The sequence below is a fragment of the Neltuma alba genome, unplaced genomic scaffold, assembly GCF_004799145.2.
Source record: "Neltuma alba isolate B1F8T4 unplaced genomic scaffold, ASM479914v2 tig00004432_pilon, whole genome shotgun sequence".
In the NCBI taxonomy this organism is placed as follows: Eukaryota; Viridiplantae; Streptophyta; class Magnoliopsida; order Fabales; family Fabaceae; genus Neltuma; species Neltuma alba.
In genome coordinates this window covers 206,453-229,050 of record NW_021633704.1, presented here as the reverse complement: position 1 = coordinate 229,050, position 22,598 = coordinate 206,453, and the positions used below count along the sequence as shown (strand labels likewise).

The window sequence follows — 22,598 nt, the reverse complement described above, 5'->3', positions numbered from 1 at the left end:
CACTGACCGGGAGGGGAAAGGGGGAAGAGTCAAAATAATAATCAATACAGCTATTCTTTTTCTGAAAAAAGACAGAAAAATGCTATTTTAACTTCAGAATGACCAGAACATCTGCTGAATTTGTAAAATACTATTTTGGTTATATGAGATTAAATTGGAATTATTATATCAAATGAAAAGACCAAATTGTCTTTTCTTTTAAATATTGTTTTAAAAGCATCACAGCCCCACTGGCCGGCTCCGGCGACCGGCAGACAATTGGTCACTGGAACTCCGTCAGTCGGAAAATTTTTTAAAAAATTTTTTTATAATTTCAGTATAATGGTAAACAAATTTTGTGACGCTATTAACAATTTCAATATAATAGTTAACAACAGGTTTTCTGAAAAATTCAACAAGTTCCGGCCGCCGGAAATAAATTTTTTGGAAATTTTTACAACTTCACTATAACATTTAACAACTTTTGTAACGCTATTAACAACTTCAGTATAACGGTTAACAACAGTTTTTTGGAAAAATTAATAATTAGACGTCGGAGCTCCGGCGGTCAGAAACAATTTTTTTGAAATTTTTACAACTTTAGTATAACGGTTAACAACTTTGTAACGTATTAACAACTTTAGTATAGCAATTAACAACAGGTTTTCTGAGAAATTCAACAAGTTCCGGTGTCAGGAAACAATTTTTTTGAAAATTTTTACAACTTCAGTATAATGATTAACAATTTGTAACGCTATTAACAACTTCAATATAGCGGTTAACAACAGGTTTTTGGGAAATTCAACAATTGGTCGCTAGAGCTCTGGCGACTAGAAACAATTTTTTAAAAAAAAAAAAATATAACTTCAGTATAACGGTTAACAATTTTTATAATGTTATTAACAACTTCAATATAGTAGTTAACAATAAGTTTTCACAAAATTCAAAAAGTAACATTTTTACAACTTCAATAATGTCGTTAAGAAGTTCTGTAACTCTATCAACAACTTTAGTATAGGATTTAACAATAGTTTTCTAAAAAAATTCGAAAAATGGCATTTTTATAACTTTAACAACTATGTTTGGAAAATTTTTACAATTTCAGTATAATGGTTAACAACTTTTGTATCTCTATAACAACTTTCATATAACAGTTAACAACAAGTTTTTGAGTTTGTTAACGGCATTACTAAAGTTGTAAAAATGTTATTTTTTGAATTTTCTGAAAAACCTGTTGTTAACCGCTATACTGAATTGTAATAACGTTACAAAAGTTGTTAACCGTTATACTGAAGTTGTAAAAATTTTCAAAAAAATTATTTCCGGACACCGGAGCTTGTTGAATTTTCCAAAAAACCTGTTGGTTAACTGCTATATTAAAGTTGTTAATAGCATTACAAAAGTTGTTAACCGTTATATTGAAGTTGTAAAAATTTTCAAGAAAATTATTTCCGATCGCCGGAGCTCCAGCATCCAATTATTGAATTTTCCCAAAAACCTGTTGTTAACCGGTATACTGAAGTTATTAATAGCGTTATAAAAGTTGTTAACTGTTACACTGAAGTTGTAAAAATTTTCAAAAAATTTATTTCCGGCTGCCAGAACTTGTTGAACTTTTCAATAAACCTGTTGTTAACTGTTATACTGAAGTTGTTAATAGTGGCACAAAAGTTATTAACCATTATACTGAAATTGTAAAAATTTTCAAAAAAAAAATTCTGACCGACGGAGTTCCGGTGACCAATTGTCGGCTGGTCGCCGAAGCTCCGTTAGTGGGACTGTAATACTTTAAAAACAATATTTAAAAGAAAAGGTAATTTGGTCTTTTCATTTGATATAATAATGCCAATTTGGTCTCATGTGACCAAAATGACATTTTGCAAATTCAGCAGATGTTCTGGTCATTCTGAAGTTAAAATAGTATTTTTCTGTCTTTTTCCCTTCTTTTTTTCAATCATTAATCAATAATCAATATATAAATATCATCAGTTATGTCTCAGCCAGGAAAATAATTGAAAGATATTATTACATGTATTTTTTTTTAAAGAAAATTACATTTTTTATAAGTTACGTGTATTGGGATTGTAAGTTCCATATAATATTGAAGAAATTGTATATAGTTATAATAAAATTCTGTACCGAACTTTTACCAAAAAAAAATTCAACATTAAATTAAGATTCTTTGACTGAGATGTTAAGCGATCTCACCCTCATAAAGAGATGAATATGAGTTTAAATCTTGATAAACACACTTATTAAGAAGTTTTAATCTTAATACTCCCCTACCCGATAGAAATTAATCCAAAAACCAAAGTAACTTGAGAATTGAAAAAAACTCTACATAAAAGCTACTAGTTTATAGTGCAAATTATACTATAAATTAGCTCTTAATTTATGTTAGAAATTAGTATTAGTTTATATTACCTCTGGTCCTTAATATAAAACCCTGTTTGACTTTTATTTTGGTCTTAAATATAATATCCCAATTTACTTTATCTCTCATATTTATACATTTTTTTTCAAAGTAACTATTCTAACAGTGATAGTTCTAGTCAATACACCTGATTAGTAAGGATATTTTAGGAAAGACAACACCTATTTAGGACAAATAATTAACTTAAATTAGTCAACTGGCTCTTATAATTAAGACCGGCGGTAGTATTTAATATCAAAGCTAATATGAATCTGTAAATAGTTTATTGTGCAAATTATACTGTAAAATAGCTCTTAATTTATGTTAGAAATTAGTATTAGTTTATATTTAATATCAAAGCTAATATGAATCTGTTCATATACATGCAAAAATCAGTTAAAATAAAGAATCCTGGTTGATAACCATATATTGAAAAACAAATCCTTGATTCCATTTAATTTACTATATCACTGTCATTTTTTTATTTTAGTGAAACAATACCCAGCTAGCTCCTAGGTAGTTTGTGGGAGCTGCTCAAATCATCATCACTTTATTTGTCAACTCTTGCGTAATGAGAAGGTTTTCAACATCATGGAGGATATGGTTTACATGGGGGAGAAGAACGGCATTGCCTTAATTAATTATTAAACATTGGCATTAACATTAAGCGAAGTAATTAGTGTATTCTTCACCGATATTATTTCTAATATGTCATCTTCCCTGCTTACCTTCCAGTTTTACAGATTATTTTTATAGATTCATTGAAGTTGTAATTCCAAATGCAGGAATAGAGTCCAGAAACCTCAAACATAATACACATTCATATAGATAATAAATTTCCAAGATACTCAAATACAAAATGTGACTGGAATGTAATGTTAACGCATTGCTGGAAGTTGTATTCTCTAGAAATTTGAGATTATACTTGAGATTACACGAGTTCACATAATAAGAGAAATCCAAATATAAAAGACGAGACTAGACATCTATCTGACTTTTATCCCAATTTCAGTTTGCGAGAGTTAATTGGAATAAAAGTCCCTTTTATTAACATTAATCCAAACACAGAACTCTAAGAGGTGAACAAATGAGAACGAGACCTACTACCCACATGTATAATATCCATCTAACTAACTAGTTTTTGTGGGAGCTGATCAATTAACTTTCCCAGCAATACACACCCATTGACCCACAAAAATTTGATTACAATTGATGTTGGGATTGATCTCAAGAAAGTGACCTGCTTCCAAGCTGAACATTTGAGCAATAGAGGAGCAAGTTTCATCCTTTTCCACTCCATGAATGCCAGTACACAGAACTGCAAAATTCATACAAGTTTAGAACTCATACCACAATCATATATTATGCATACTTATCTCAAGTAGTCCAACCACATTATCACTATGTAATATTGTATTGTGTGAATATATTGGATGTGGGTTTTTCTCATGTAAATTGGTTCTGATTGAGTTGTGTTTATATGAAATGATCATTCTAACATGTTTATGTCGATCGATAAATCGACCTCATGTTTTTAATTGTTGCATTTAAATAAATTAAGACCAGAGAAAAAATAGCCGAAGAAATTAAAAGATTGATCCAATCATATTATTGCTTGCCCAATTAAGATATTCTTCACTTACCTTGTGGTGTTGCGCCCCTGCTCTCAATAACGAGTGACATGGCAAGAAGGAATGAGAAAAGCAAGGCATAGCTGATGTGGGCAGACTTGGCCATTTAATTAATTTCTTCAACAAACTCACTCTTCAGTATATTTGTAACTCTACTTAATTAAGATGATGGGTTTAAAAGAGTGAAGAAGTTTGGTTTATATAGGAGAGGAGACCGGCCTCACCTTCATTAATTAATTGAACCGCGTCAATACTTCCCAAGTTCACAATCATATAAGTGAATACTAATGACATTGGAGAGTTCGTTAAACAACGTGGGAATAATAATATCCAACGATTATCTTGACCTTTTATATCCTTCTGCAAGCCGGCTTTCGCCTAACTTTGAACTTAATTACAAACCAAAGAAGTATATATAACTGATTAAGGAGAAATGTGGCTATTTAATTACTCCTCCGGTCCTTAATATAGGACCAAATTCTCAAGTTGGTTTTGGTCCTAAATATAAGACCCCTTTCTTATATTTATCAATTTTCTCTAAATTACCCCTATGAATACTCCCTCAACCATAATCAAGTAAAAGAGGGAGATGGGGTATTAAGAAAAATGATTATGGTGTTTTAGGAAAAATGTCTCACTTTTCTTATAATTAACTAACTTACCTAACTTCCTTAATCTAATCAAATTAGTTAAATGGGTCTTATATTAAGGACCGGAGGAGTATTATATAGGTTTAAATTCTTTAGTCATTTGTTATAAACCTATTTTCTATACGTTTGGAAAAAGACAGATTGTTGTGAAACTCCATTCGTTTTGTTTCTCACAATTTCTAATACAGCGTGGAAAATTTTCTCACTTGGCGTTGTACGTACACATGTATATGCATGCATGCAGAAAATTCTAAATTTACAGTCCATCCATTAACAAATTTATATTATTTATGTTTTTTTTTCCAACATAGGTATCTCTCTATTAAAGAAAATCTTAATCAAAGCACTATTGGATATTAAACGTCAGCACATCTTTTAATGGGAATTTAAACATTAGTTCGTCATATTGCAAAAGACTAATTCCTTCTACTCTACTTAAACCCTGCTAGTAAATTATTAATGCGTCACAGCAACATACATAGTTTTTTTTTTCTCGGTTTTACAAAAAGTTTAGGTGAGTTTGATCCTAATGGCGTATCAGGATTAGGGCATGCCTTTAGGATTATAAAACATTTACAAAAATACTTACAAATTACCCACTAACAAAGTTCTTATATCAATAGCGAGATTTGAACTCATAATTCTTATTGGTTGGTTAGAAAGCTAATTTCAAAATCACCATGAATGAACACGGGGCGGCCCACGTTTAGCTAGACAAAAAAAATGGGGGGGGGGAAGCTCATTTTTTATCTTACCCATATTAATTTCTAAACCTACTATCATCTTCTTTCATTCTTTTACATGTTTTACAAATTACTTTTGTATGTTTCAAAATGTATTGAAATTCTAATATATGCACGAGATTTTATTTGGTCGTGACAAACTTGGCGAAGGAATTCCCATGATAAACCTTGAATCATCAAAAGTAATCGACAATGTTGAGACATTATTATTGTAATTAGGTTTAGTGTTTTCACTTTTCAGATTTGGAGGTGTTTGGAAGCATCTAAAAGTGCTTCTCAGAAACATTTTTTCGCAAAACGAGACAAATTCTTCTACATATTTACTTTATATACTGTAAAAGCACTTTTTAAATCATGATTTGGTTTCTATCCAAACACCCTCTTAATTATCCATTATCAATTATAGTGTTAAAGGACGATAACACTGCAAGTACTATTTGCATTTACTAACTTGGATGCTCCTTAGGAAAAAAGGGTCAGTTCTATCTCCATGCAAATGAGTTTATAATGAATTATATTCTTGTATATGTTATATGAGCTTAATGCCCTTTCATGGTTAATGGTGTTGTAATTATTATGTTTAAGTGTGTCAAAGAAAACTAAAATTCTCACTTTTTCATGATACATAATCCACTTAATAATCTTATCCATGTAATATATTCTCTACTTAACAGGTCTTGTCACTTCAATAAATGCTTCCTATTCTTGTCATTTTATTTCTTCTTTCCCAAGCTAATGATAACTCATATCCTACTTGGCAATGTTGTCACTTTGCTAATTACTTTCTTATCCTACAGGCATCAATAGCCTATAAAAGGGGACTTGAGGCTCAACTTCATATGCTAACTCTTAAATTTTTTATCTTTACTCATTTCTTATCTACTTAATGCTGAGTTCACTATTTATATTTTCTGCTGTTCTATCACTCTGTTTTCTTGCAAGAAGAGTTTGTTTAATCACAAAGAGTGCCGCCTCTTATTATTATTATCATTCTAATTTGGTGTGGCGAAATAACTCCTAAAAATAGTGTTATTGGGCATGACTCGAACAATATTTTTGTTTGTTATTTTGACAGTTTTTTCCAACAAATGGATACGGTTTCTTCGTTTTGTTCAATCTTGTTTAATTACGAGAATATATAATGAAGCAATCTACGTACGGATGACAAATTAAGAAGACGACCATATTTATATATCACATTTCTTGATGTGAATTTATTCATACAAGCACATATTACGCTTGAAATTACAAAAGATAACAATAACAAAGTAACGATGATACGATCGACGATTAAGAAATTAACTTGGACCCATGGATGCCCCTTAGATTATCATATATTATTAATTATTGGCATCTTTATTCCCAGATGACGATGTAAATATACGTAGTACGTAGGTAGCTAATTTTGTGGGAGCGAGCTCAAGCCACTGTGCCAGCAACACAAACCCATTGACCCACAAAGATATGCTCACAGTTGATATTGGGATTGATCGAAAGGAAGTGAGGTAGGTCCAGCTTGAAACTTTGGGCGATGGAGCTGCAAGTTTCATCTTCTTCCACTCCATGAATGCTCGTACATGCTGCCACTGCAGCTACAAAAATTACAATTCATGCAAAGTTAGTTTGGAGTTCGAATTTACACCCCACCATGTTATTTTCTTCAAATTTAAACTACCATAAACTTGACCGTTACAAAATCCGAAATTATTGGTGGAGATAAATAAAAATACATTGAGAACTCAGTAATGAGATAATATATATAAATGAACTCGACATCACATGTTAATTCAGAAGTTTAAAACAACAATGAGTTTCTGGGTTATTCTACTTACATAATAACTTTGTGTATTAGATCAAGTTTACTCACACTTAACGTCCTAACCTCTCATTTGGCAGCTAGGGAGGAAGAGTTTTTTTTTTTTTTTTGGGGAAATGGAGACGGAGATAAAAGTGAATATGCATTATCCTATTAATATCTGAACTGGTATATAACCTCTTCTAAGACGTTATTTGGCAATGCATGAAAGAAAAATTCGTGACAGAATTCTGCTGCAATTTAATTATGTACCGGTTGGTTCCATCGCAAATAAGAGCAACAACACAGGATTTTTTGGCCAAGGAAAATTGCATAAATTCTATCACAAATTTTAAATTTTGTTGCGGAATATGGATTTATTGCATAAATGTTGACTTACCGTCAGTCGGAGTTGGTCTGCCCTCAGCAATGAAAACTGTGGCAAGAAGGAAGGAAAGAAGCAAAGCAAGGCCAACAATATGAGCAGACATAGCCATTCTGATTTATTCCTCACTATAAACTGGCCCTTCAATCTAGGTTTTTTTTTGTAAGCCAATTGTTAAGATGGTTTTTAATAGTGGAGGGTCTGGTTTATATAGGAGAGAGCACCGGCTTTACTGTAATTAATTTAATTACCTTGGTATTATAAATTAATAGCAGTATAACTTGCTAGCTAGTTCGTTAATGAATATATTTGACATTAATTAATTGAAGGGCTATGCTATACATCCAACATTGTGGCAATTGCAGGCTATAGCCGCACAATGATTGTGGTTTTTAATCTTTTCCTGCTCTCTCGGCAAGCCGGCTGCCGTGAAAACTTCGAACATTCGGGGAACAACAAAAAATTTGAACCTTAGCCTGTAGAATAATTTAACTTGAATTTTTTTTTGTTGGCGCAAGTATCTTTTTATTAGAAATAATTTTATTTAAAAGGACTAAATATAGGCATTTAAATCTTCGTTCACACATCATGGAGATTAGCTATTTCTGCTACACTCAACTCCTATAGATTAATTTAACTTGAATTATTATTATTAATGTATAGATAACAATAACTACATTCCAATGTCCCTAATTAAGCCCAAGCCCGAAGGCAGAAGGATCCCAGATTTTATATTGTGACATGAATTTATATGTTCATTAAAATATAACCCCAAGAATTATCTTCTTGATGGATTTAGCAGGAGTTGCATTTATTTTCATTATACGGATTTAAATTTTTGACTCATTTGTCATTAGAAAAGTCTCCTTTTTTTTAACTTCAGGAATAATCTGTACCAACAAGAAAGATATCTCTTTTTATCGAGAGTTAAAAAATAAATGTACATAGATCGTGATCCTAATTTTCAATCACTAATTTAAGTGATGAAAGCTTTTATTATTCACATCAACTTGGATTAGTTAAAAATACTGGTTTATCTTTTTAAATGTATAAAAAGGACATCAAATGAAAATCCTTTTTGAAAATATCTGCAGTTGTTGAGCAAGGCAAAAGAAGCTTGACATCTCCTAAACCAATTATGAGGGTAAATTAATAATTAAAATTTTAGCATAATTTCAATTAATAAAATTACTTATTTCAGAATCTTTAATAAAGTATTTTTACAGTATTAAAATTGAGCTAAAATACTTCCTCCTGATTAAAATATAAGCTAAACTTTATTCATTATGTTTATCAAGAAACTAATTAAAATCAATTTAAAATAATAAATGTATAAAGAATATATTTGTTTTTCTTAATATGCCCTTATTAATGAAGAAAATGAGTCAAAGATGTAATAAACGAATTAAAAAAGAAAGAGAATATATGGAAATAAAATTAAAAAAAAATATTAAATCCTTAGATAAAAGTGAATGTTATATGATAAAAAAAATCAATCTTTTAAAAAAAATTTAGCTTATATTTTGCACCACGAGAGTATAAATTTTAGAAATAAAAGCGTGGTTGGAGCAAATCAACTGAGAGTCGTTGGATGCGATTAACGTTTCAGATGCCCGCATTGTGGCGCCCTGCTGAGAGGGCATCCACTTCCGCCGGGAAATTAAACGCGGAAAAATCCCGCCATTCTTGATCGCCCACCCCAGCCCTCTAGCTAAGCCCTCCCGCTCTTCAGCTACTTTCCATCTACGTTTCTGTCTCCAGGTAATGAATTTATCTTCTACTTTCAGTTGTTTAATTTCTGAAGTCTCACAGGTTGCACCGCCTCACTGCCATCATGCTCATGATATCATTTCTCTGCTTACTGATTTCTTAGTGGATACCTTACTTTATAACATGAATTTATCTTTTTAGCGGCATTCAAAATTCACTCTGGTCAATTACCTCGTCTGGATTGATGACCCGGCAATAATAACCATAATAACGAGTCATTTCAAACAGAAATTTGGGTTCTAAACACTAGCAAAAGGGGGGAAATGAAATGAAGATATCTCTGTCCCCATGCTCACTCTACTGTCTTACCAGAACATCCTATCCAATATTTTAGTGCTTTTTGTAGCTTCAATGTAGTTCATTTATGGCTTCCAATGTACTGTTTATATCCAAAAATTGTGCACTTTAACTGTTTGATATAATGATTCAACCACGCTCCTTGATTCCATCAGCCACTTGGCGTGCAACTTCGTAGGTACATACCTTTATCTGTGTCTGCAGGCTGAAGTCGGGAGAAAAAAATGTGGGATAAGAAAAACCTACGATAAATTCGGCAATTGAGTTTGGTTTTCTGCTACTTACCTTTCAAATTGGCTTTCAATTTTATTAGATAAATGTATGGGTGGAATTCTGACTTAAGAAATCCAATTCGAAAGATTACCTTTATTACAGATATTTGATTATCGCATTTTAGTTTCTCCGTTTCTCTTTTATTCAAGGTTTTATATTTCCTGAACTCAGTGGTAGATATGGAAACCGATGAGTCATCTCGGGTGCTTCCTTTTCAGCTACAATTCGATAAGCCTGTTGCTTCCCAGGTTTTCTTTTTATCTTCCAACATGTTAGCTTGACTCTCTTCCTGCATTTTTTCTAATGTTTTATATTTGGCTCATAGATAAAAATTGCAGAGTGGAATCCAGAGAAGGACCTACTGGCCATGGTTACAGAGGACTCAAAGATCTTGCTACATCGTTTTAATTGGCAGAGATTGTGGACTATAGCACTAGGTGAGCACCCCTTCTTCAAACTTCATTTTGTTGATTCAGCTATAGTATTTTCTGACATGTCTGGTAGTGAAATGAGTTTCTTGACTACTGATTCTTTTTTCCCAGTGACAAGACTCATTGATTTTTGAGTTAGGGTATTATCACACTTCACACCAATTTGGCTCTAGTACGTTATTTATGTAGGATATGAAATCAATGTTGAAGACAAGATTGTTAAGCTTCTAAAGTGGTCCTTAAATATTCTTCCCCTTAGAATCAATCCTTGATGACATAATTTGCTTCTATTATTGTCATGTTTCCGATGAATTGCAAACTGTATAAAATTGCCTGGACATCAAACACTTGGTTCTGTGTTGCTCTAATTTTATATTTGGAATTTGAAATATTTGTTGAATATTAACTTTTGCTACAACTGCTAGCTTGTGTGATAGATTAGTGCCTTTCTTCCTGTAGGGAAGTGCATAACATCCTTGTGTTGGCGTCCTGATGGTAAAGCAATAGCTGTTGGAGTTGAAGATGGAACAGTGTCACTGCATGATGTTGAAGTGGGTAGCAGTTTTTGATTTTCTGATATGATTTTTTTTTTTCCTTACTCATTTGTTCCTCATTAGTTTGCTTATGCAGCTAAGGCTGTGTGATGAAGCTTTTATCTCATAAACTTCCTGAATATTAAAAAAAAAAAAAGCATTTCTGGAGGATTGAAGGAGTCCCTGGAATGGCTATTTTTGTTATGAAATATATCAGAGTAAATAAGCTATATGTACTGTCCCAAATAAGGCTTTGTTTCTTATTTCCCATTCTAGAGAGGTACATGATTCTGAGTCTCTTATTTCTCTGTACTTTTGACAATGATTGTAAGATATATGAAAAATGGTTAGTCTAACAAGTGATTAATGCTATAGTTTTTATTCCAATGACAAAAATCCAGTAGAAGCCCAAAGATTCAAAATGCTTGCATTTTGGTTGGTCTTTTTGTTGATTTTCCTAGGAAAATGTGATTATGCCTCAGAAATGTCTTGCTGATAGGGTAAGAGGAGCTGTTCTTTTTGTAGTGGTGCTTTTGACTATGTATAGTTTTGGAGTTTTTGGTCTTATTGTACTTTTATCCTAACAGAATGGGAAGTTGTTAAGAAGTTTAAAATCACATGGCGCTGCCGTCACATGTCTGAACTGGGGGGAAGACAGTCACCTCATTACAGTATGCTTCTTCCTGTCTAATGGCTGGTTTATGCTTTATTGATTGGTCTTTCCTGTCCACTAGAAAAAGAATGTTTCCATATGTACACTGAATCACTGATATCTATGAAATGTTATTAGTATTACGCAACAGCCATGTGTCAATGCTATGGAATTTATTTTCTCATGCAGTGGTCTGACTTTTGCTTGCATTGAATGAAACATAAAAATATGCTGGTTAGTATAGCTTGAGATGAGGAAAAAAAGAAAGAATCCAGCTATACAAAAGTAGCTGTGATAAAATATAATCTTTAACATCATATCACAGGTATTGTTATTGGATTAGTCAGTGACTTTGGTTTATGTTTCATATATTATTGGACTTGAAATTAAAGGATTTGAAGCACATAATTTGCGTAAGAATATATTTTTATGCCACGAAAAACAAAATACATTTTCCTGGTTTATTTGCTTTCGTGTTTTCTTTGACTGATAAAATTTGTCCAAACATACCTATTGAGGCATTGTTTTACCTTGAACTTGAACAGAAACTGTACTCAAGTGTGCCCAAGGGCCTTTTTTTTTATTAGTGTGCCTGTTATTTTACTTTCTCTTGGTGTGAGTTTTCTTTTTTTTGTAAGTATTCCCCACCATAAATTGTCTTTCAGAATGACTGTGGTCACATGGCAAAGTATGAAGATAGAACTCCTCGTTTCTTCCCTCCTGCTCCAAGTGTTCCTCGGATGCCTGGATTGGTATCTGGAGATAGTGGCTTCATGGAGGATGGTGAAGATTCATTTCAGGAGCTGTCAAATTCTTCTCATCGACGTTTTAATATCCTATGCAGCGGAGATCAAGATGGAAATATCTGTTTTACTATATTTGGCATCTTCCCCATAGGAAAAATTGTAAGTCACTGATTTTCCTGGTGTTTGTTTTTTTTTATGCATATTCGTATCTGACGCATGATAAGTTCAAAGAGTACAAATTCTGATCTCTGGTGTTTTTCTATCTGCCTATTTACTACTAACTCCCCCTCCGAACAATTTAATTTACATTTGAAAAACTTATCTTCAATTTCAAATATTGAAATTGACTGCTCAAGATTAAATGCTAAGTGTCACACCAGAGATAAATATAAAGTACATTATTCAACAACAACCAGAATACGTGCTTACTCCTATTTATCATAGAGGTGTAATGTAAGGTACTTCTGCAAGCTATATTCCGACTACCAGAAACTGACAGCACAATCATTGAGAAACTAGTAGCCAACTATTTATTCTCAACTGCTGATAACATTTCTGGCCCTCAAAACAGTTGATTAGGATAGTTTGTAGGGAGGTATGGGATAGCTGGGCTCAGCACAATAAGTGCAAATGCTCTTAAACTAGTGGTTGATTTCTTCACTAATCTAGGGCTGGTTTATGACATTTAACCTATCCGTGCATGTCAAACTTAGAAGTTTGATTTTACCCCAATATTATCCCCTTATTTTATATGAAAAAAGTTCATGCTATCTTGTGCAGGCTTTTGAGTTTAGAATGGATTGATCTAGGTAATGTTGACTGTTCTGTACTTGGGAAATCAATAACATGTAGCTGGTAGACTGATGATATATTCATTTTCTTTGCATGTGAGCTTCTTTCCCTTTATTTATAGCATGCTTAGTTTACAATATAATATACATTCTTGATAGTACTCTACAACTTTTACAAGACAATATTTTTTTTGGATAAATATTGTATGCTCCAACTAACTGCAGCTGAAAAAGAAACCACGGAAGCTATCAAAGTGCCCTATTCTGTTTATTTGTTTTTCATTCCATCATTCTGTTTTTTATTGCTGCTTAGTTCCCTTTTTACTTCGTCGTTCATTTAACTCTTATTTTTGGGTTAAATCCCCGTTGGTGTTTCAGAACATACACAACCTCACTTTTCCTGCTTCCTGTACGGGTGCAGAGGCAGCATACCAACTTTTAAATGCTTCTATTCACAAGGTAAACTCTTTTGTTTTGATTAGTAAATTTCTTTTCTCTCACCAAAGCAGGGGCAGCAGTGGGAAAGAACAAAACATAGTTTGATGCTTGACACTAGTTAGTATGATTCTTTAACAACATGAATAAGTATGGTCCACTTGGTGGAGATGAAAACAGATCACTTAATAATAACCATTGGAGTGAGATAATGAACTGTGCGAAGGAGACCAACCATTATGGTCTCTGTTCAAAATCCCGGTTCCTCTAGCATATTATGACCTATTGGATCTAATATTTCTGCTACCTGTTCTGCTTTTGCGCTATTTATGCTAGTCTTAAAGGAAGGAGATGGAATTTAGCTGCGTAACCCTTGTTTGAAAGATCAAAAGAGGGAGGGGAATGGAAAAGATAATAAGTTTGAAGTTTCGATAAAACACTTTTACATTTTAACCAATTCATAGTTTGGGTTTAAAATGGCAAAATATAGTCTGCGTTGCCCTTACTATCCCTTCCATTCCTTCCACCCCATGGGGGAAAACAGAAAGAAAAGAAAAAATTTTAGAGAAAAATGAGGTGAAAGTGGGATACCAACTTTGGCACATATTGATAAATAAAGAATAAAATTAACAGAATAATTGGAATAAACATATAGCTTAGCAATTTACATTTGGAATCTGATGTTACACATCTCCAGGCCTCTTTATCAAAAGATCTTTGCCGTTTGGTAGTCATGTGCTCAGGAGACCTTGTTGAAGTTAACAATGACTCAAGACAAATTCATATGGATGAAGATGTTCATGGCCTGCACTGCTTAGCATTAAATACTGCCATATTTTGGAATCGGTAATCTTTCTACTAAAGACAGGTTGTTCTACTAGTAAATTGATGTAAACTAAATTGTGTAATATAGAAACATATAAAGTCTTTCTCTTTATGCTTCTTTCTTTCTTTCTTTCTTTTTTTTGGTTGATTATATGACCTTTTACCCAGCACACATGAAGATGAAAGCGATCATCAATGCTTACTTAATAGAAGCCCTTTAGACTTTGACTCTCTCCATGATCTATTTGTGTAGGAAAAATGAGCTCCATCAGGTAGCTCAACAGGCTTCTAACATTGAGGACCTGACCGAGGTTGTACGGACATCAATATCAGTTATGTGTAAGCAGTGGTCTGATGCCATGCACACTTTTCGGGAGAAGTTCAATTCTTTATCATCCCTGATTATAGATCATGGTAACTGATTTAAAGTTTAAGGAAATATTTGTGCAAAATTCATAAATTCATTTGTTTCCACTCTACATCGTTCATGATAGGAATTGATTCAACCCCTCAAGAAGAGTTTCTGAGCCTTTTGGGTGGTGCAAGGACCAGTCCAGCAGTTCACCAATTTCTTGTCAACTCCCTTGGTGAAGTGGTACACAGATAGCCTTTTATTTGCTTCTTCAAAATTTGTCTGTAATTGTCATTTTTAGTCAGCATGTTACTGCTTTACAGGGTGTCAAGCGTGTTTCGAAGCTTCTCTGTGGTGCAGGAAAAGAACTTCAGCGTATTGTCTTGGACCATCTCCAGGTGCAAGTTCTTTTTCATTTGGCTTGTGTAGTAATAGCTACTGAATGTGTCACTGCTTGAACGCATATCTTATTGAAATCCTTATGCAGTAAACGGTTTGATACAGAATTCATTCCCAGTAATACTCTCTTATTAGTCTGATACTGTTAGAGATCAAAGGACCTCCTCTTTATAGTCTGGAGGAATCCTAACTAACTACTCTAATGGCTACTGCTATGCCATCAAGAAGTTGTTGGCTTGTTGCAATCCCTCCCCTTTTATTCTATTCTTAAAAGTTATTCTGTATCACAGTTCGAAAATTGATGTGCAGCTTTATAGCTAAATTCTGCAGTTTAGGTTCGAAGAGGTACAAAACCTTACAATTAGTAATTAATAAATCTGAATATAATTCTCAAAGCCCATGAGATCCTCGTTTTGTTTTCAAGTAGAACTAGGATTTAGAAACTTACATGTTGCAAATAAGAGATTTAAGGCCCACGTTATTATATTTGAGGTTAATAGGACCAACGTGAAATTGTTCATTGAGTCCAAATTCTTTTTGTTGTGAATGCGAGTGATGTTCATTAACAATCTCTTGTTTTAGAAATTCGATATTGTGATCTCCTGTAATTTAATTGTATAGCTTTCTTGACCTTCACCAGGTTGGCCAGTGTTTCTAACTTTTAATGTAAACCTGAACAAACACATACACTCACACGAACAGACAATAGAGTAAAATACTATAGATAACAGGAATTGGTTAACACGATGTTGTCTTTTTGGTACATTGAAATGGTTTTTATACAAATAAAAATGAGAATGGAATACAATTTTGAGGCCCAGAGTCACATTTGGCATGATATATAAAGGAATCAGAATGCCATTTTATTTTATACTTGGTTAGATGGAATAAATGGGGGAATGGAAAATAATGATAAAAATATGGCTGAAATACACTAAATTAAAAACTATTGTATATTTTAACCTTAATTAACTAAAAAATTGAATATTTTCAAATCTCAATTCCTAGCTCAAATGAATTAAATTACATCTTTATTATTAGGTTCTCCGATCAGAATTTGATAAGTGCATAGTCCTCTAATAATAAAATGACATATGATTTAATTGAAGAATGATACTATTTTTTCAAGAACTATATACTCGCCATGTTATTATTAAAAAAAAAAAATCCACCTTTTATATTTCAATTGGATAATTTGATAGTATTCAATATATAAGGATCTATAAGTTTTTCTTCAAGAAAATTGCAATAAAGCCCCACCCAAGAGAATTAAATACAAAAAAGTCTTTTAAAATCATCAAATTAATCTGAAGTCTGAAGGGACCTCACTGCAAGAAATTTCATTTGTCTAATTACTAACTTGCCTTTTTTTTTTTTTTTAAAAGAATACATTAACAATTGAAAGAGCAGTCGATTAACAATTTAAATGTAACGATTAAAAACTATCGCAGTAAATATTGACAACTCATACATTACATTTTTGTGATACGCTGAGAATATGTGTTATTAATACTTGTTGCAATAATTGTTAATCGTTATGCTTTAAGTTATTAATGACCGCTCTTTTAATTGTCAATGTATATTAAAAAAAAAAAAGATAAGGGTACGTTAGTAATTAAACAAGTAGAATCTCTTGCAATGAAGTCCCTTGGAACTTTAGATTAATGTGATGATTTCAAGAGACTTTTTTGTATTTAATTCTCTTGGGTGGGACCTTATTGCAATTTTCCCTTTGTCTTCTCCCAAATTCACCATACAACGTTATCTTTCTGTCTTGACCTCTTCAGTCTCACATTTTAGCTTCTAAAGCATGGCTCTCTTGAAGGTCCATTTGACATTTTACTCCTTGAATCTCTATACTAAGGCATACAGTTGTTTTTCTTTGCTTCATTGTAGATATTGTTTATATGTGGTTAGCTGCTTTAGGAATACTTTTATGTTAGGTATGTAGAGAGATTAAAGAGCATTCTTATGCTTATTTGCTCATCTTCTGTACTTTCTCCCACATTCTTTTATTAGCTTCGGCTCTAGGAGGATTCATTGTTCTCTGACTCAGTATTATTCCTCTCCCCCTCATAAAAGTAATTTGGTTGGGCGAAAAATTTGCGTCAATGCTACATACCAAAATGGTTCCAGCTATGTAGGCTGAAGAAGGCAATGAGCCCCAAACCTGTATTTTATCTCTTTCCTTTAACAACTGCCACTGCCACATGCCAGCCATATCCTGTGAAAATATGCTGCTACTTTTTGTTCTAAATAACTTGTATTCTAAATACAAGCTTTGCAAACAATTGTATTGTCGATGAAAACTAAGTGAAGCAGTACATGTGTCAGCCTGCTGCAGAAGTTATTGCCTTCAGGATGGGAGAACTAAGAGGGCTTTCAAGATGGCGCGCACGGTACTACAGCATTGGCTTGGATGAGTCTCTTCTTAACAATGCAACAGAAAAGGCTGGTATGCTACTTGTACAAGTTGAACGATTTATGAGGATTCTTTCATCTGTTGTGCAGCAGGTTCGCCATTTTTAAAATTATACATTTATCTTGAAGTTTAGCTTCAATCTTTCTAATGTATTTTTTATTGCTTTTAACGTTTTGATTTGTCATAAATTTTGTCACTAGTTGTTAACTACATATATATTGTGTGGTTACACTGAATTCTTTATTTGCTTCTACTGTTAAAGCATAGCATTCCCTTCTAAGTTCTGACAAATAATTAGAAGGAAAATTTTAGGAGACGCAAGAGTCATAGGAGGGAAGATGGAGGAAGAGGTGGAAAGAGATTTAATTGATCTCCATGATTCAGTCACTCATCAGATCTAGATTTCAGTTGCATGGATATTCTTGCCTACATCTAAAATTAGTCCAAACTTACTATGATGGGCAGGCAAGCATAACTGCCAAGTGGAAGTAACTCTTGTTTACATGTACTTTCTTGGGGCCAAAATATATTCTGTGGGATTAGAATCCTTAACACATGTCAAGTAGTTTTCTATATGAATAACAAGTCTCCAGAATAATAGGATAATGTAATAATTAAATATAATAATTCCATTATTAATTTATCATCTATAAATCCTCCATCTGTAATTCTTTATGACTAATCAAACTTCAACAATGAAATTAATACAACATATCCTAAACTCACACTGTTGTAGACTCTCAAGTCTAGCGCTCGTCAATTCATCTACTATACATAGCATCTCCTTCACATCCGTATGGTACTCTGACCACTGGATAAGAACAGTGGATAGGAACCAACACATGCTTAAATGCTTTTGATATTGGACGCGAAAACTTGGCTGACTGTTTTCAATAGTGTAACGGGGGGCAATTCTTACTTTTATTTAACTGGCCTCTATTAAATGTTAGGATACCATTTTATCAGGTTTTCGTACTAACTAGATATCCTTTCCCCATATGGTGTATGAGCGAAATAATAACTTGAAGGTTTCTCAGATATTATACTCATCTTTTTAGCATTTAAATTCTTATTGGAATTTTTGGTTTTTTTTTTTTTGGGGGGGGGGTGGACAAAGTTGTATGAAATGTGTCAAGTACAATTGAAAGAATTAAAAAAAAGGTTGCACAAAACCCAAGAAGAGCCACACTATTCATGGCTTGTGAATATTGATGATTCATATGTTGATTGCTCCGTTTTTATATGTCTTTGAAAAATTGATTGGATTATGACGCTCTGGCATCTCATCTACTCGGTCTCAATCCAATCTTTCTTCAATAAGTGTTGTGACCACATGCGTTAGCTATTAGTTACTCTGTACAAAGCCTACAGGTATTTGATGGGAAGAAGTCTATTACGCTTAAAACTTCTACTAGTCAGGAGAAACGATACTTTCTAGGTTGATAAATCCCTTCCCTACAAAACCATGAAACACACGCACATATTAATGTTTGAAAGCGATTTTCCTCGCGTATGAAGAGGATAGGATGGAGGAGAAATTTTGAACTTGGCTTCTACTGAAATGATTAAAGCAGAGCATGTTATGGTTTGATGTGTCTGAACAAAAACAATTTGGTGTGCATGCTGGCTCTTTTTTCCCCCCAAGAATCTTCTTTAGTATGCATATTTTGTTCATGGTTCATTTATAATTTTTTATAATTTTTCTTTTACCAGTTCTCAAACTTTTTCAACTGGCTCTTGAAATGTATAAAGTTACTCATGTCAGAACCTAGTGACCAGCTTCTACCATATAACAGGTTTGTTTTACAATCTCCTAATGTTCTGATTATAAAAGGTGTTATTTTTCTGACGTTACTTTTGAATTTGGCAGTGAACTTGTTGTAATATTCCTGAAATTTTTGTATGACCAAGATCCAGTTAGGCAATTGCTGGAGATATCAGAAACGGATTATGGTGTTGAAATTGATTTGTAAGTTTTTTCTTCCTTCAAATCGTATTCAACATTTAGTCCTAAATTATCGCCAGTTTCTGCTACAGTCGCATTCCATCTTTGCTTCATTAAAGCATTGGCTCATCCATAGCTTGTATACAGCTATAACAGAATTTTATATGATATTGGTGCCTGACTCTTGATATTTGTATTTTCCAGCATATTAGGCTTGGTTTTTATGCCGTACCTGCATTAAGAAAGTTGACACGTGGGAATTAGGAATGGTAAGGGGGTAAGAGGGTAGTTTGGGAATTTAGCATAGTATCTCTATAAATAGGGAATTGAAAGACGTATTCAGTGTCTAGTCAATGTACACATTTTTACTGTTTCGACTCCCTCTCTCTCCCTTTTTACTCTTGACAAATGTTTTTTTTTTTTTTTAAAAAAAAGGGAACTAAGTCTCCTATGAAAATTTAATTTCGTATCTCTGCTAGTCAGGTTTCAGACGATTGAAAGTGGATGGCTTCTTTATCCTTAAATATATGCATCCTTAAATATAATATGCACAGAAATGTGGGGTTATGATAACATACTTATTGGAATATGGATTTCTGATGTTGATCTGATTTTACCAATTTCTACAGGGAAACATTGGAAAGAGTTAGAGGGTTAGTTCAGTTTGGGGGATTTGCAGACTCCGAATATTTAAAAAGAACGTTGGCCAAAGAATTTCAACAGATGGAATTAAGGTATTATTTTCTTTCTTTTCTTCTCTTCTCTTTTTAAGTTTTTAGTTTACATTAGGAGAGTTTGCGGCCAGATGACTATATATACCCCTCCCTACCCTTACCATCTAAGCTAGCCTTCGCTAACTTGGAATTAAGGTATTATACTCCTCTTTCTATTACCCTCACCAATGATAATGATCAAGATACTAATGAGTTAAACAGCGTACTGGCCCATACTTTAGCTTTGGCGCATTGTTCTAGTTATTCTATTGTATTTATCAAAGTCTAATTGTGAATTTAATGTCTTTCAGCTTTAAAGAGGCTCTCCAAATGCCTTTTATTACAATTTCAGGAAAAATACTTTGTGAGGATTTGTTACCACTCTTACCTCTGTCATCTTTGCCAAAAGCATCTTCATCCGTTAGAATTCCTGCTTCAGTATCGTATTATGAGGTACATATTCGTGATAGAATCTCTTTAATAATATGAGTCTAGGTCATATAGGCCCTTTCTGGATCATCATATTTTACTTGGATTTCATTCCAATTTGTTGTCCTACATTATCAGTTACATCTCTCACTTATCTTTCTGTAGGATTTCTCCAAAGCTTCTTTGTCACATCAAACTTGTCAGCAGCAGTTTATTGATTACATATCTTTCAAAGTACCTGACGAGTCTTTCTCAGATATTAAGAATTGCATATGCATAGTGCGGGGGTTTATGCATGACCTGGAATATTTAAAAAGGGCCATGGTTCTTTGGAAGCTGTTTTGTTATGCATTCCTAGTGATTATCAATGCGTGGATCTGTCTTTGTATAAGGTGAAGTCCAGATAAAGGATATAAAACCTATCTAGTAGCAGTATTCAATTTTACTTTTGTTGAAGTCGCAGTTTAATTTTTCTGTTTGAAATAGGATACTCAAATCGTCTTGTTACTAAACCAAGCCACAACTACATCAGAAAGCACAGGAGATGGTTGTATGATGATTCTGCAAGCAAGTGATTTGCCCTTTGTTTCTATATCAAGATCTGCTTACACAGATGTCTGGAGGTTAAAACAACTCAAGGCAAGTCTCGCTATTTCCATTCTTTCATTCTATCCAATAGGTTCAAAGTTATTCTACTTATGGAATCAAATCACTAAAAATAATATACTAGGGTGGCATTTGGATAGATGGATTTGGGTTTTAGATTTAAAATATTACATTTAAAATTTATATATTTAAAATCCTTTGTTTGGGGTAGTATAAAAAGATCCACACCAACAAAAATGAGTTGTCCTACTTGGGGGACTTGTCCACATGTTTGGATAGTATTGAAGGAGGATGGTTGGGATCTAAAACAATTAGGGTAGATTAGGTATTTGAAATTCCAAAGGAATTCTAATTAAATTTGCTTTGATTTGGATAAAATCCAAATTTATAAAATTTTATGCGTCCAACTAATGGATTTGGCTCAAATCCAAATCCACACTAGTCCAAAACATAACATTAGGGTCTTCGAACTTCAGGAAACATTTGTGCTTTATAATTAATCATGCTTGAAATTATTTGTAATTTTGCATTTAGGATTCTGTTGCGCGCCTACATGTTGAGGACGAGAAAGCTCGCACCATTCCTCATTCTGTAATAGCTCCCTTGGCAGTGAGCGGTAAGTTGCCTCATTCTTTTTATCTCTATTAATACATTATGTTATTACTTGGATGCAAGATTCTTCTTGTTAATCCACCCAAAAAAAGCATATGATTTCATTAGAATTTGGAAGAGTATCAAAATTTGCTGCTTTTATTTTCAAGTTAGAATAACTCATCCCCGCATAAACAGCAAAATTGAAAAGTGTTGTTTGGTGTAACCTCAGGAACAGTAATATACAATAATGAGCAATATCAATTATATTGCGCGCACACGCCCACACAAATACACACACACACACACACAAATTGTTTTATCCAGTGAATCAAGTTATTATCTATGCATTTGTGTATGTATTTAGCTATTACTTTATCTTGCTAACAGCATCAAGAGGCGTGGCTTGTGTATTTGCTGCGAGAAAACGAGCCTTGGTTTACATCCTGGATGAGGACGAGGACGAAGCCTCAGATGCAGAATAGTCCACTTATTTCATTTCATCTATTTGTATGATCTTGGGTAGGAGAAAATATGCAGAAAATGGATATCTGCCATTTTCCCATCAACACCTATCATCATTGCATCCAGCGCTACATCGCTTATTTAATGCGCTTGAATGATCTCTTGAATGTAATTAAATGGATTATTTTCAGAGTTAAATGAGTTATTCCAGTCCAAAGGGGTCATAGATATTCAATGTGGAACATTTTATCATTTAATTGTATTTATTTTTGACCTATTCTTACCTCTCTTCAAAGGGTACCAAACAATGCAAGATGTCCGGAAGGA

General features: G+C 33.2%; 1 protein-coding gene across 1 annotated transcript; it reads left to right on the top strand.

The window, feature by feature from the left end:
- The first annotated feature begins 9,253 nt into the window (after positions 1-9,253).
- On the top strand, positions 9,254-22,552 carry LOC114744699 (anaphase-promoting complex subunit 4). The gene is given in 22 exon segments (XM_028932868.1): positions 9,254-9,357; positions 9,819-9,927; positions 10,108-10,184; positions 10,262-10,373; positions 10,827-10,918; positions 11,488-11,571; positions 12,218-12,457; positions 13,468-13,548; positions 14,222-14,370; positions 14,603-14,763; positions 14,844-14,944; positions 15,025-15,099; positions 17,435-17,614; positions 19,236-19,318; positions 19,393-19,491; positions 20,097-20,201; positions 20,492-20,633; positions 20,775-20,916; positions 20,919-21,001; positions 21,096-21,248; positions 21,750-21,831; positions 22,197-22,552. Coding segments are annotated over 21 exon segments (2,337 nt in total). The 5' UTR covers positions 9,254-9,357; positions 9,819-9,926; the 3' UTR covers positions 22,292-22,552.
- Positions 22,553-22,598: the final 46 nt, after the last annotated feature.